General features: G+C 38.3%; 1 protein-coding gene across 3 annotated transcripts in view; it reads left to right on the top strand.

The window, feature by feature from the left end:
- The window catches only part of SCAPER (S-phase cyclin A associated protein in the ER), a 184,614-nt gene that overhangs the window by 149,900 nt on the left and 20,473 nt on the right, over positions 1 to 14,241 (top strand). For all 3 annotated transcript variants that reach the window (XM_082769215.1, XM_082769213.1, XM_082769214.1), the window contains exons 27-29: positions 707 to 862; positions 10,630 to 10,867; positions 13,950 to 14,099. In XM_082769215.1, coding sequence (XP_082625341.1) covers positions 707 to 862; positions 10,630 to 10,867; positions 13,950 to 14,099 — 544 coding nt within the window. The remainder of the gene's footprint in view (positions 1 to 706; positions 863 to 10,629; positions 10,868 to 13,949; positions 14,100 to 14,241) is intronic.

Below are 14,241 nucleotides of genomic sequence, written 5' to 3'. Positions count from 1 at the left end.
ATGTGACCTACTCTGATAATATGAAAGAAAAAGGTAGCTTTTTGTTTTAAAAAAGAAATGAAGTCACTAACATGGTTTTCTGTGTTGAGTTTTGGTTGAGCTCCTGAGGAGGCTTTCTGATCCTTCCTGATAGTGGGAGGTTGTTACCTGTGTGTTCTTTTAGTCTGCACTAAAAGACTGTTAGACCGTTGCACATAGTCTAGAAAGAAAAAGAAAAAGAAAAAATGATTTAAAAAAAAAAAAAAAAAAAGCTGGGCAGTAGTTGTTATGATATACGTATTGCAATAAAACGTTATCTGTGTAACATCATTGTCTTCTTGAGTTAGTGTGTTCTACCAAGTTCAACTCTTCATGCTAAAAAGAAATTGTGCTGCTGCAGAGCTATCAAGACTATTATAAATCATTTAACTATGGCAAAATTCCATTGTCCTTCTAGGACTATGGTAAAATAAACACTTACATTCATCTTTCTTGTACAGTATAATATAAATTATCGTGCAACAGACAGTTCTCCTAACAAAAACTACTGCTAGCTACAGAGTACCAGATTTTAAGTAATTGTAATTTGAATTGTTTTATTGAACCCTTTAAGAAATCATAACCTACATTTTGTATGATTTGATAGTAAAGGAGCAGAAATTACTTTGTAAAGTCATCAAAACTGTCACAGGACTGTTTTTTAATACAATTTCTCATCTGTTTCTAGTTATGTGGTGAACATAGGATTGATAGACAAGTTGTGTTGCTGTTTCCTCTCCGTTCAAGGCCCCATTGATGAGAATCCAAAAATAGCAACTTTTCTACAAAATGCCACAGCAGTGTTGCATGGAATATGTCAACTGTGTTTTGCTGTCAATGGAAGGTAGGTGCATTTGGTCTCTCGTCTCTAATATGTTCATCAGGCAGCAGCTGGTGTAACTCCTTGCCAACACAGCGTTCATGGAAGTGAGCATTCTGGTGAGATTATTAAACAGAACCTATCTTAGTTGCACAGCAATAACTGGTAGAGAAACAGCGCAGGAAATTCACTCTGCTCACCCTTTCACCACTGAATTGTATTCAGTTACCCACGCTGTGTCTTGATTCTTGTAAGTCATTTATGAGAATTAAAAACCTTATCTCCTTTACTCATCATTACAGAGAGGGTTTTGTCACTACTAATTTTAAATGACCAGTCCTAAGGACTTCAAGAGATATTAGCAACTAAAATCAAGTCTTAATTGATTTGTTTTTTTGCACAGCCAAATTCAGCTCTTGTTCTTTAAAATACCATTGCAAATAAGGGAATGATATTTTATGAAAAGAAAAGTATTACTAGATTTGTCGGAATTTTCTAATGCAAAATGCACATTACTGGAACCTAACCAAGGCTGAGGAGAGTGTGCATTTGGTACATTTCTGTCAGCAAATCTGGACTTTTGCAGACCTGGACAGCCTGGCTCTGTCAAAGTCTAAATTTCAGAGCTTCAAGGTCCATGCATTAGAACCTGCCACCATTAGACTGTTACATGTTTCAGGGAAAGACAATGCTGACAGAACTTGACAATGAATGCCTGAAGGGAGAAGTGATGCTAGTGCTGAAGAACAAAAATTAATACAAAATAAATTAAGAAACAAAGCTGCAGGTAAAAGTTGTTGCTGGTAACTCAGGGACACAGTCACATGGAAAAAGAACTACAAGAAATATGAGCCCAAAGAGACCATCCCAACTTATTGAAATTTCCCTTTCTGAAAGCTGCCAACTTGGCATTTTACATTCCAGGACAGCACTGCCAGAAGTCAAATGCATACTAAAAAAATTCATCTTTCTCTTAGAGGAATAATAATTCTAGCTACAAGAGTGAGTAATATTATATTTGCAATTTCTGAAGCAGGCCTATGCTTAACCCAAGATACTAGAGATCTTTGGACCGCAAAATAATACAGCACTGTGCAAGTACTTCTTTCAAGAGCATCTGTACTTTGTAGCAAAATAATTTCCAAGGGTTGAGCATTTTTCTTCACAGTCACATCAAGATGTCTGATCGCATAACAGCAATGCTTTTGATTTTATCCAAAGGTGCTGGTGGTTCTCGGTTTCCAGGTTGTTCTTTTGAGTATGGAAAGAAATGAGAGGAATGAACTTGCAGATTTCAAAACTGTTGCCTTTCACTTTTAGATTAAAAGCTATAGTGTAACTGATTTGAAAGGCAGCTTAAATAGCTTTAATCACCTGATGCACTCTCAGTGAAGAAGTGAATGTGGAGTGTAATTCTGCCATGTTAGTAACTCCATAGTATTCAGGATGATTTAAATGGAAAAAAAAATGGTTGCCAAATACAGGTTGTTACATCAGAAACAGAGTTCAAATTTATTGAATTCTTAAATATGTCACAACAAAGTAGTGCATTTTGTGTGGTACATGATCCGTAGCACAAAAGACAGGCTCTCTGTCTGAGAAATTATTGCCTCTTTCATTTGTGGCAAATAGCAGTAGGAAGCAGTGCAGCCTGTTCAGTCAGAATATGCACTATTTCTGAATCTCTGCTCAGTTGATACATTCTTCAGCACCAAACCAGCATGCCATGTCATACCCCTCTGTATATTGGAGTAATTAACCAATCTGTTCGTAATGCCTTTGATATTGTTATCTAGAGGAAGAGAATTCTAGTCAGTAGTACCAGTTCTCTGACACTGTAGCACAAGAAGTTTTGCCAAAATAGATACCAGTGTATTAGGCTTTCCCCACTGTTGCAAGAGCAATTTTAAATTCATCTTTTGTTGTATCCCCTACAAATACTGTTTCCAGGTTGGGAACTTCTTCGTGCACAGTTCATTTGGTTTGTTTTTCTGATAGGACTGCTTTAGGCTGTTATTTCTCACATAAAATATTGTCATCCCATACTAAATGCATTAGGGTATTTTTGTATGGTGCTCTCTGTACCATGTGTGGATCTTAGCAGTGTGGTGGGACGTTGCTAGGATTTTCTCACAAGGAAGTTGCTCACACCTGGACCACCAGGCTCTCAAACCATCCACAGTGCCTGCACCAATGAAATCCTTTACAAGCTGGAAATGGCCAAATGCTGGGTGATCCTCTTCACTTGCTTTCAGACAGCACCAGGCTGTTGTGACCTTTACTGCAGCTCTAATCTAGGCTATCCATAGAGGGACAGAAGTTAAATACTGTAACTCTGGTTTTAAACGATGAAGAGATCCTGCCCTGTGGGTGCAAATTGTGTATTTCCAGAGATCAGGTGTAGGAAAAGCTGCCAATCCAGACTTTCCTGTCTTCTCCACAACACTATTTCGTGAAACACCAAAATTTAGCAAAATGGTTCTTAGTCAAGCTCTAAAATTATATCCAATGTTTGCTTGGACACTTACTTCATGGAAAACTATTTTATAGCCTGGAAAGAGTTCTCAGCCAAGTCCCTACCTGTAGGTCTGTATCAGCAACTTCATGCCAGACAGTCCACCTCCTTGTTTTAAAAGAATGATGACCTTCACTGTTCTGATTCTGTTTCCATTAATTGATGAAGATCTACAGGTTGGACTGGTTGCAGGCAACATGTCATAACAATAGTGATTAACAGAGAATATCGTCAAGTTTTATCATATATGTATGTCAGCGTGAAATGTTAAATGAGGTGTATGATTGATATAAAGTAGAAGATAAAATTTTGAGACATAAACTAAGATACATTTTTTATTCCCATGGTGGACTTGGGAAAAAAAGTCCAAAATCATGGAGTAAGATACAATAAAGGAAAGTCTTGCTAATGTAGAAGCATAAATTGGAGGATTCTCAATTTTAACATCATAAAAAGTTATTGAAATGAGGGAATCCATTCTGAATATATGTTATTACTTATTGTAGGAGAAGAATTTTCTTTTCATTTGTGGTCAAGGTCTTTAAAAAGATTTAATTGATATTGATCTTCACAAATACTCATTTTTGGTACTGGCTAATAAATGCTAGATTGATTATTTTAATTGAAGCTTTGCAGTGGATGTGATAGCACATTTTATAAACACTCTGTAATATCTATAAAAGATCATTTGTTGAAAACCTTAGTAACTTGTAACCCCACATGAACCTTGTTTTGATAACTTTTACACCCTCATCAGTTATGCAATGAGAATGATTACGGGCTGCTTCAGACTGGATGTCCCATTTTTTCTTAAGCTGTGTTACGTCCATTACTAGCAACAGAGGTGAGAGCTCTTTTCCCCCAAAGAGTTGAAAGAAAAAAGAAAAAAAGTGTATGAGAGCTGAAAATAGGACATTGTCTCTTACTCTGTGTAGTGAGATTTCATAAAGTGCAGCACGTCTGATTATCAGTATCTCTGTTTGCTGAGCAAAAGATGAACCTGACATTTGCTACGATTTAAAAATTGCAGCCATGATAACGTTTAACTGTTTCACTTGCCATTATGAGTAGAAAAAGCAGAGAGCTGTTTATTACCTGAAAGAAAGCAAAACATTTGGTAGACTTTACACGGAATAACTGTGGCTGCATCTTGCAAGTAATAGGCCTTCAAATCATGAAGCTTCTTGGGGCATCAACTTAAACAAAATTTTGCTATTGCATTGATGAAAGCAACATCTGCAAGCTCCCGTACTAATCTGGGAGAATAGGATGTCATAGCAGAATAGTAGCTAAGTTGTTACTGTTGTGTGTTATCTCAACACAGTGCTGGGATGCATATAAATCTGTGTCAACAGCTAACGAAGTTGTGGATTACAAGCTGCAGTAACAGAAAGCTGTAGATGCTTTATCCTGGAAAATAGCGACTGTCACATCACAGATATGCAAGGAAGTAGTCCGGTCTGTTTTCAGTTTTATTACAGTAATTCAGATAACGTATGTTTTGGCTGCTGAATGGTGAATCAGATGCAAGCCCGCTTGAATGTGGCGTGTGCTTCTCACTGCTTCCAACAGGCAGCAGATCCAGCAAGTACTGTAAACTGACTAAAACTTGTTCCTGAAATTACTGAAGGCTTTCAAGTCATCTATTTTACACAGTAATGTGACTCCTAGCTTAATAATGGGATTTATAACAGTCTGACAGGTGCTAAATACTTCTTTCTACTTCTTTTATTATTTTTTTCTCTTTTTCAGCATCTCTTTCTCAATGAAAGAATGTAGAAGTAAAAGATACAGATGATAGATTTTAAATTCTAATAATACAGAAAATATATATATATATTCTAAGCCTTTTGAAAACCCATGTTCCCATTTGGCTCCTTGTATTTAATCAGGAGCATATATTTCAAATGTACAAACAATATAATGTATACCCTAAGAGAGGCTTGTCTGCTTGTTAGCTCAGTTTTTAAAACAATATATTTTCAGATATAAACAGTTTGCTTACATTGAAGCTTGGAGAAATTGTAGTTTTATGCTTGTTCTACAGAGTATGCTGTTTCTCATCAAGCTGTATTAAATTCCTGTTTTAATAAATAGTGGTGTATTTTAAGCAATGAAGTACCACTGTTTAGTATCTTTCTTTCCTGGAGTGAATATATCCACGTTTTTTAATTCTTAAACCTCTTCTGTCGGTCATAAAAACTCCTGCCAATTCCTGAGACTCCTTTATGGTAGAATTTGATGATCATAATCTCAGCCCGTAATGAAGATGCCTTGCATTTCACTGAATGTTTATTTTATTGTATTTTATTTTATTTAGATCCTGCAGGTTGTTTGGCCATAATATAACTATTTGCCTGTTTTCCTGTGTGAACTGTAGCAACTTGGTAAAGTTTGAAAGCTTTTCCTTCTACCCAGCTATGTTAAGTGTATGTAAAAATTGCTGTAAGTCTTGCTTCCCTTCAGAGAGTAATTGGAGGGGTTTTGTCCATTCGGACTGTTCTACTTGGCAGCTATTACAAACACAGTTAAAGAGTACAGTCCTTAAAATAGGACAATTAAAAGGAGGTATACATCCGTAGGAATCTGCTCTTAGCCTTAGTTAAGTAGAAACTAGGTTTCTTGTGTGACATCTTTTATGGTATGGGTTTTGTTTGTTTCTTTTTACTTCAGTCTATGTCCTGCCAGTTATCAGAGTTTTCATTGGGCTTACATTTGAGGTAGACCAAAAAGGTTTTTAAAATCTGCTAAACGTATGAAATCCGCTGTTTTATGGACTTGACCAAAATCGCTCAAAGAAGCATACACAAAGGTTCGTGTTTTATTTTCCCACATCTTATGTGTTTTTTCTACTTTAAAGCCCACAACTGGTATGAATAACGTCTTTTACCTTTTTATTGTAAACATTTAGGCTTAAAGTGATTATAACTGACATTTAAAACCAACAGGAGCCAGTAGCCTGTTCATATACAAATTAACTGTAATACAGGCAAAATCAAAAATAAACATTTCTAACAGTTCCTTCAGCCCACCAAACCTAGCAGACAGGATGACTTTTTTCAACAGCTTTGTCCTGTGGTGTAACTTTAAAATTCCTGGTCTCTTCCAAAGGAGAGAGAAAAAAAAAAAAAAAAAAAAGCTTGCATTTTGAGTTATTTTTACAATTGACTTTTTTATGTATGTTTTGATTCATTCACTGCTCCAGAGCAGAACAAAATGGCAAAAGGATTTTGTCCAGCTCTATAAGCTTTTTCATATGGAGTTGTTTAAAAATAATGATGGAGTGAGAGTTGAAAGAAGCTAACTTTAACCTTTAGAAAAATCAGTCAATCTTCTCATCGTAAGTAGTTGCAAAAAATTTTGTGAGGAATCATGTACAGTAAATAATTTGGGGTCTTTATTTGAACATGACTGTTTTTCAACTGATAGTTTTTCTGTTTCATTATGTTGTTATAGCTGAGATGGAAATACAGAAAATACCGCCTGTAAAAGGAGACGTGCTCTCCTGCAGTACTGTGGAAATAAACATGCTGCTTGCCTGGGTGTAGTTCAGGGGCGCTTAGCACACGCTAGCTACTGCATGCTGCAGAGTGAAGAACTGGGCATCAGAACCAATTTTTCAGTGAACAGTCCTGAGGAGTCCACAGGCACACAACACAAAGTGGGGTGAGTGAGTGCACAGAGGTGGTCCCAGAGCTGTTGGCTCACCCTCCCTTCGCAGCCGTCCCTGGTAGCTCCTTGCCTGCAGCCAGACTCCCGTGCCAATGGGAATCAAAACTATGCAGCAGGAATCTGCAGAAAGACACAGCTGGCAGGTTTAGGTGATGTTTCAGGAAGCGTCTCTGCTGACTTCATGCAGACACACTCACTTAAAGACCACAGGGCTTCCAGTCAAAACTTTTCCAGTCATGGGAACCTTTCTCGCAGGTTCCAGGCAGAGGGAAAGAAAATGAATATCATAAATTGTTGTGCAGTGTAGCCCCACCCAAAACAAAGCTCTAGGACTTTTTCCACTTCTTTTATTCTGTACAGAGTAGATGCTGGGATTGTTAGGACTGTTAGAAACCAAAAGCTGACTGTGTTCCTTCCCTTGCAGGAGGTAAGGGGCATCAAATCATAATTCTAAGTATAATTTTATTGTACTTCAGCTTGTCTTTTGAATGTTATTGCATATATTCTGAGAGAATCCTGCACTGGGTGCCTTCTGAAGCGCTGTCATGGCTGCTTTGGGGGCTGAGCTTCTTTAAGGATTCTTGGGAGTTCCAGTTGGTTGTTAAAGGCCGCCAGCGCTAAACAAACACCCCGTTTTTGGAACCTGTACAATAAACTCAGTCGCATGAAGCTCCAGCTGAGCCTCTACAAATGGCTGGCCTCTAACGTGGGGCTGCGGGGGATGCCTGGTGCTGACTGACACTAGTGGGGTATTTGTGTAACAGCCCAGGTGCTGGCTCGAAAACAGACGTGCTTACCTTGCTTTTCTTCTCACTGGATTTTATCTGAGATCTGATTGCTTCTTTCAAAGATCTGTGAAGTAATTGGGTGGTTTCCTGGGCTTTTTGGACAGCACAAGTGTCACTGAAATAGGACTGGAACATGAGGTAATTCTTGATGTGTCACCAGAGGATGCTGTACTTGGAGCTTCTCTGTAATATCAGCCACTCACAGACTGTAAATATTTTAGTCCATTTACTTTAAATCTTTTAAAGTGCTTTAAAATAAATGGTACCCGTAAATGCTGATTTCAGATAAAATCATTCCTTACGTGTATGACCTAACTAATCAAAATCAGAAGTGATTCATCTGAGCAGCTGTTGTCTAAATGGAAAGACGTGAGAGAACGGTGATGGAAGCAGAGGCACACTGATAGAGTAAAGCGAGTACAGCAGCATTTACTCTGTTTTACTGTACAGTGTTCACCTGGGCTTGGGGCAGATGAGACTGAGAAGGCCCCTCAAAGGCTGTGAAGAAGGTGCCGAGAGATTTCATAGCCTGAATTCTAAAATAACCTTCCTGAGCCTCCTATCTCACCACCATCCCCTGCAGCAGGTCAGCCTCCTCACTGCCCCCCCCAGCTGCCAAGTAACAACACCGCCCCCCCCAACTGCTCGGGGGCACAGCTGAAGTTTGGGGTACCAAAAAGACTTGTCCACCAGCCTTATAGTATGCAGCTCTTGGTCATGGTTTCAGTGCCCTCTCATGCGACCTTGCAGGAGATTTGTCCCCCCAAGAACGTGCATGGATGCTAGCTTTGAAGTTTACTGTGCTAGGTGTGAAGATAGTCTGCTTCATGCAGCTGTTTTCTTCTCCTCTTGAATATTTAAGCTGTACCTGAAATGAGTCGGTATCATGCCTTTCTTGGTGAAGTGCCGAATGCAGGCTGATCGTCCTGCTCTGCTGGTTTTGCTCTTTCTCTTTCATCCAAGGAAGCTATTGCAAACAGAAATCAATAGCCACTGTTGGGGAGGTGGTGCTTTCCTGCCTCCTTTTCTGCTTCACTGGAAGATGGGAAAATGACAGAGCAAGGTGATCACCAAAACCTGTCACTTGCAGAGGTTTGGTTGCTCCGTTGAAGACAGGCGTTTGTATCACGAAAAGCAGAGTTGGTCCACCTAGCTAGGGTTTGAGTTGGAATCTTGACTGGATCAGAGCAGTGACGTGAGGTTGAGGAGACCAGTGCCCTGCCTGTTAACAGGATGTGCTACAGGTGCTTTGGAGACAAATACTGAAATCACATGGAGCTGTTCTGGTCAAGTAAAAGCTCCTAGCTGATTCTGGTCACCAGGAGTATTCTCAGTCTTCTGAGAGTCCAGTCTTTTCTGTTATAAGATGAGGTCTTCAAAGTTACAGATTATTTTAGAAAGTGGGTCTTGTTCCCAGTTCTTCTTATATTTACTGTTTTTCTATTCCTTCTCCTTTTGGTTCTTATAAAAGGGAAAGATACCCTCGCCTGGTTTGTCCTTTTATAATATTTACACTCTCATATCACCTGTTATATTTTCTCTTAAGAATAATGGGAAAAAGAATCAATCTTTCTAGTCTCTTTTGATATTGACTTTTTTTTTTTAACCTCATATACTATGTTTGCATCTTAAAAACAATATTTTGATGTACTATGTATTCAGTGCTACTGCTCTTTGTATCTTAATGTTGTAGTTTTTCCTTTGATTGCCAATACAGACTGTGTTTCCATAATGAAGTTCACATGGGTTTTGCGGTGGGTTTGGATTAGGACTTGAAATGTATGAAACTTGATGAATGATTTTGTGCACTTTATTTTGTGTTTGCCTGCCTTCTACAGATTGTTTAACCTCCAGAGTGGTGAAGGTTTTAGTCTTCAACAAGTGACTAGTCTTCACTTAGTGACTATCTTACATCATTTTGTAGATTATTAGTAATGCAGGGGAAAGAAAAAAAAAAAAAAAAGGAAAAAAAAAAAGGAAAAAAAAAAAAAGAAAGAAAACAGGAACAGTACAAATCCTTGAGGGATTACATTAAGTGCACTTGGAAGTTTGGATGTGAGGATGTGAAGGGCATCTGGAGTAGTTTGTTTGTCTGTCCTGATATCCCAGGAAGGCAAAAATTTTCTTCTCTATTTTACTTGCATGCTCAAAAGATACCACAGAAGCCTAGTTTTGGTTTGCATAAGCTGTGCCGGTTTGTCTTGAGCATTTCATACTTACTTTTGCTTTGCTACTATACAGACTTCTATAATAGCATCTGACTGAAATAAGTAGTAGTGTGTTTTCCTCACTCCTTAACCACTTCATTCTTCAATTCCTGCAGAACGTTTTAATTGCAATCATCTGGTCCGAGTAGCTTCTTTTGCTCCATAGGTAGTCAGGCTGTTGCAGCGCTTGCTGCCTGAACCTGAGGCAGGGAGAGTGTCAGGGTGCTCCAACCTCTGCTTGCTGGTGCTGGGAGAGGAAATGCTGGCTGCAGAGAGGGGCTTGCGTGGAGCCTCTGGAAGTGCCCCCAGGCTGTCGATTTTCTGCACAGCCTTGCATTGGTATCATGAACCCAGTTGGGAAGCAAAGACACCAGTATGTGGATAAAGATATTTAAAGAATACAGCTGCACTGTAATTAAAGAGAGCATGAGACAGTGCCCAGATCATTGAAAGTATTTTGCGGAAATGTTGTGGTTTCTTGACACATTAGACATCAGTTTTTTCCTTTTTAACAGTTTACTTGTTCTCTAACATTTGGCTTATAACTCCCGCATCCTGGGCAAGTGTGTGCTGGTATCCTTTTCAGACAGTTTAATGTTTCTTTGACAGATCTTGGAACATATTTGACAATACACGTCAGGATCCCACAGGACTAACAGCGGTTCTTCAGTCTACGGATCTGGTTGGAGTCTTGCATATGCTGTACTGTGTTCTTTTCCATGGGACCATTTCAGATCCAAACACAGCAAGTCCTAAAGACAGCTATGCAGAGAACACAATCCAGGTTGCCATTCAGAGTTTACGTTTCTTCAATAGTTTTGCTGTTCTTGATCTGCCCGCTTTTCAGGTAACAAATGTTGTACAACTTTTGCTTAGTGTGAAAATATTAATTACTGCATATGTTTTGACTTAGTTTGTTCTTCTGGGTCTTAGTTACATAAGGAGTGTTTATGAATTAGTTGTTTATGTTTTTTCCTGCACAAAGTTGCTAATTGTTATTTCTACCTTTTGACTGTGGCTAATGAATTCAACCAAAAAGTGAGAACTCGAATACATGAAATGCTGAATCTTCTTGTGTCCAAAAATCCTTGCTTTTCAGCACGGTACTTCTTTATATTTCATAAGACCCAAAAAATAAAAACAACAGATATTTGTCAAAAGCAAATTTTTTTCTGATGAGAGAGGACTTGCTTATATAATAACCATAATTCGCATTTTTCTGTATTAAGTGGCTGCTTGCATTGAGATTATTAAGATTGTAAATCTGAAGCTGAAAATCACTTGATATCTAAACTTTTCATCAAAGTAAAACTTTGATAAAAAAGGATATGTATATTTTCATTTTTTTATTCATAAAAATCAAAAAGATCACTTTTTTTTTAAGTAAGTCTTTTCTTATCTGTCTGAGGTTACTAGGGTAAATTAATCATTTTGCCATACTGATAATTCATCAATACTGTATTTGATAAATTGGCAAAGCTTTTGTTTTGTTAATATAAAGCACCTGACAGAAAGCGTTGCTTTGCAAAACACATTTAGCAACATTAATCTTGCACTATTCATCAGACCAGGTTTCCGTTCCATTTTTAATGTGTTGTTAGTTTATGAATTGCACCACAGACTCCATCTGAAATGTGGTAAAATCAGTGAGAGCTTTGCATAAGTGAAAAATTTCATATAAAGTATATGTTTCTTTTAGTCTGTGTTTCTATACTTTGATTTTTAGTATGTCTAGCATCTCTCATTACAGCAACAAGCAGTTTACGTGTAGCAATACGCGTCTGTATAGATGCAGTTGTTGGGTTGGGTCCAGTCAGGATGTTTTGTGGGGGGTTTTTGATTTTTTATTTTTTTTTTTTTAATGGAGCACAGAGGGTTTTTTTGAGTGTCATGTAAAACAACTCTTACGCACAACATTAATTCCTATTTCTTTCTTTAAATCAGAGTAGTTCTCTTTTACAGCATGCCCGGGAGCTCTTGGTTTGGGACTGAAGTTTGTTTGCTGCTATAGGTGTTACAGATGTGCACCAGAGAGTGTGGGTCAAATCAGGGCAGTTACGGTGCATAGGCTGGTAGTGGGGCTGTACAGAATCACACCACAACCTACTGCTGTTTCCAGAAACCACTACTAATTTTTTAAAACGTCAGCTTTCGCTGATGCTGCCTGTATTTATTCCTCTACCGCTGTAGCTGAGCATGTGTAACAACCCAACAGCATTAAATCCCGCATCCTCTAGTTGGCATTAGTTTGTTCTACGTAGAAACTGGTAAGGTAGTAGTTACCGTGTAAAGTGTGACACAGCTAACTGGTGTGAGTGGATTTCGTTCAGTGTGTTGATGCAGGTCTCCACCCAGGGAAGTGTCTATCTGCCGAGCTGTCTTAAGGAAGGGTGGGCATAATCCTGTTTGTGAGGGACGGATGCACTCACGTAGTCTCAGCAGCCATCCGTTTCCCTGCAGTAACAGGGTTTGTTTCTGTAGTGCTAAAAGCTCAACCTACACCTGAGGCCAATTATTGTCGATCCTGACTTTGTGGGCTGCAGCAGACAGCAGAGAGAAAAACTGTATTTTTTTGCGTGGTCAGATAGTTATCTCCAAGGAATAGTTTTATCACATAATAGTAGGACTATAGAATAGGGTGGTGTTTTTTTTTTTTTTTTTTGATTAACAAAAGAGCCTCTGGTATTCTCAAGTTTGTATTAGCACAGATGGCTCATGAGTATATATTTCATTTAATTTGACAGTCTAAACAATTGAAAGATGGTAGTGAGAAACAACACAGGATCCTGAGCTGATATTAATTCTGGCTAAAAAGGAAGCATAGTTTCCTTGAAAAATTAGTTTAACTTCTATACACAAACTCAGGTGCCCTTTGACCTGCTGTTATCAGGGAAGGTTAAACCCAGAGTGCTAGGTCAGAGCATGAGTGGACAGCCCTAATTAAAGAAGGGTGGCCTTACGAATGGCATTTACATGACAGTGGTAAATGGTCATTGTATGGTGCTTTACATTTTGAAAATATACTAACTTAGCAAAATGCTTGAGATGCAAGATGGAGAATAATCACAGCTGAGCCTGTTTTAATTCTCAAGGATACTGCTTTTCCTGGATAGGCTTTCAGTATGCTAAAGCTAAGCTATACTACAGTTTGGGATTTATGTAAATGGACTAAACACAGACTCCAAGGTACAAAATCAAGAAAACTCTCAAATGGAAGAAATTTTCTCACAGGCCTGCATTGCTGTTTCATTAGAGTTAGTAGACTGTCTTGCTCATTCCTTGTACTTTAGTCTTCCCCTTTGACCTTGTGTCGTTCTATCTGTTTGACATGTTTATTAAATAGAGGCTGTAGGCTGTGCAGATAAAATCTAATTCTGAATCTCCACGTTACAGCAATTTGCCTACTTCTAAAAAGTATCCCCAAAAGCTTCGCAGCTCAATGTTCTTTCCATTTGAGTGTTTTTAAAATGTTTGCAAAGTCATTATTTCATATTAATCTTTGTATTCCATTCAGAGCACAAATTATTAATGCAAAATGCATTTTGCTCTTCTGCAAAAATGAAGATGATTTGTTTTCTTTTGCTTCTTACTAGGAAATATTACTAGCATTAACTTTTCCTGGAACATGTAAGTCAAATGAAATGGTCGACCAAATGCTACGCTGCATGTCAACTAAGCAGAACCCAATTTTCCCATATCCCTTTAAAATTTGAATTTATTCTTATTTTTGTGGCTTTTAATGTTACAGTCCAGGTGTAACTGAATGAAATAAGAGAGATGTTTTTGTCCTCCTCCAAAAAAACTTCTTGCAACAAAGAACATAGTCGGTACTATGCGCCAAAATGTGTGCCATTGATGCATATGTGATTCACATAATTTCTATAACATACCGCTAGATTGTAATTTCTGTTTCTTGGCCTTTTTTTCAGTCTATTGTGGGTGCCGAAGGACTGTCCCTTGCGTTCCGCCATATTACCAGCTCTTTGCTGTGGTACTGTTCTCAGCATACCTGTGAAAGATTGCTGCATGAAGTCATTATTTGTGTGGGCTATTTTACTGTAAACAACACAGATAATCAGGTAAGGCAAATGGAAAATGGGATCAGAAGTTATCATGTGCACATTTAGTCATGGATCACTTAAAAAAAAAAAGAAACAAATCCCCTCAACACTGCTTTTGCAGCGCTTGGGATTCCAATGAACACTACAACATGCATTTGCA

Source organism: Aythya marila (assembly GCF_965140915.1).
Source record: "Aythya marila genome assembly, chromosome: 11".
Lineage (NCBI taxonomy): Eukaryota > Metazoa > Chordata > Aves > Anseriformes > Anatidae > Aythya > Aythya marila.
Note: the sequence above shows the minus strand (reverse complement) of the source record. Positions and strands in the feature narration are given on the sequence as shown.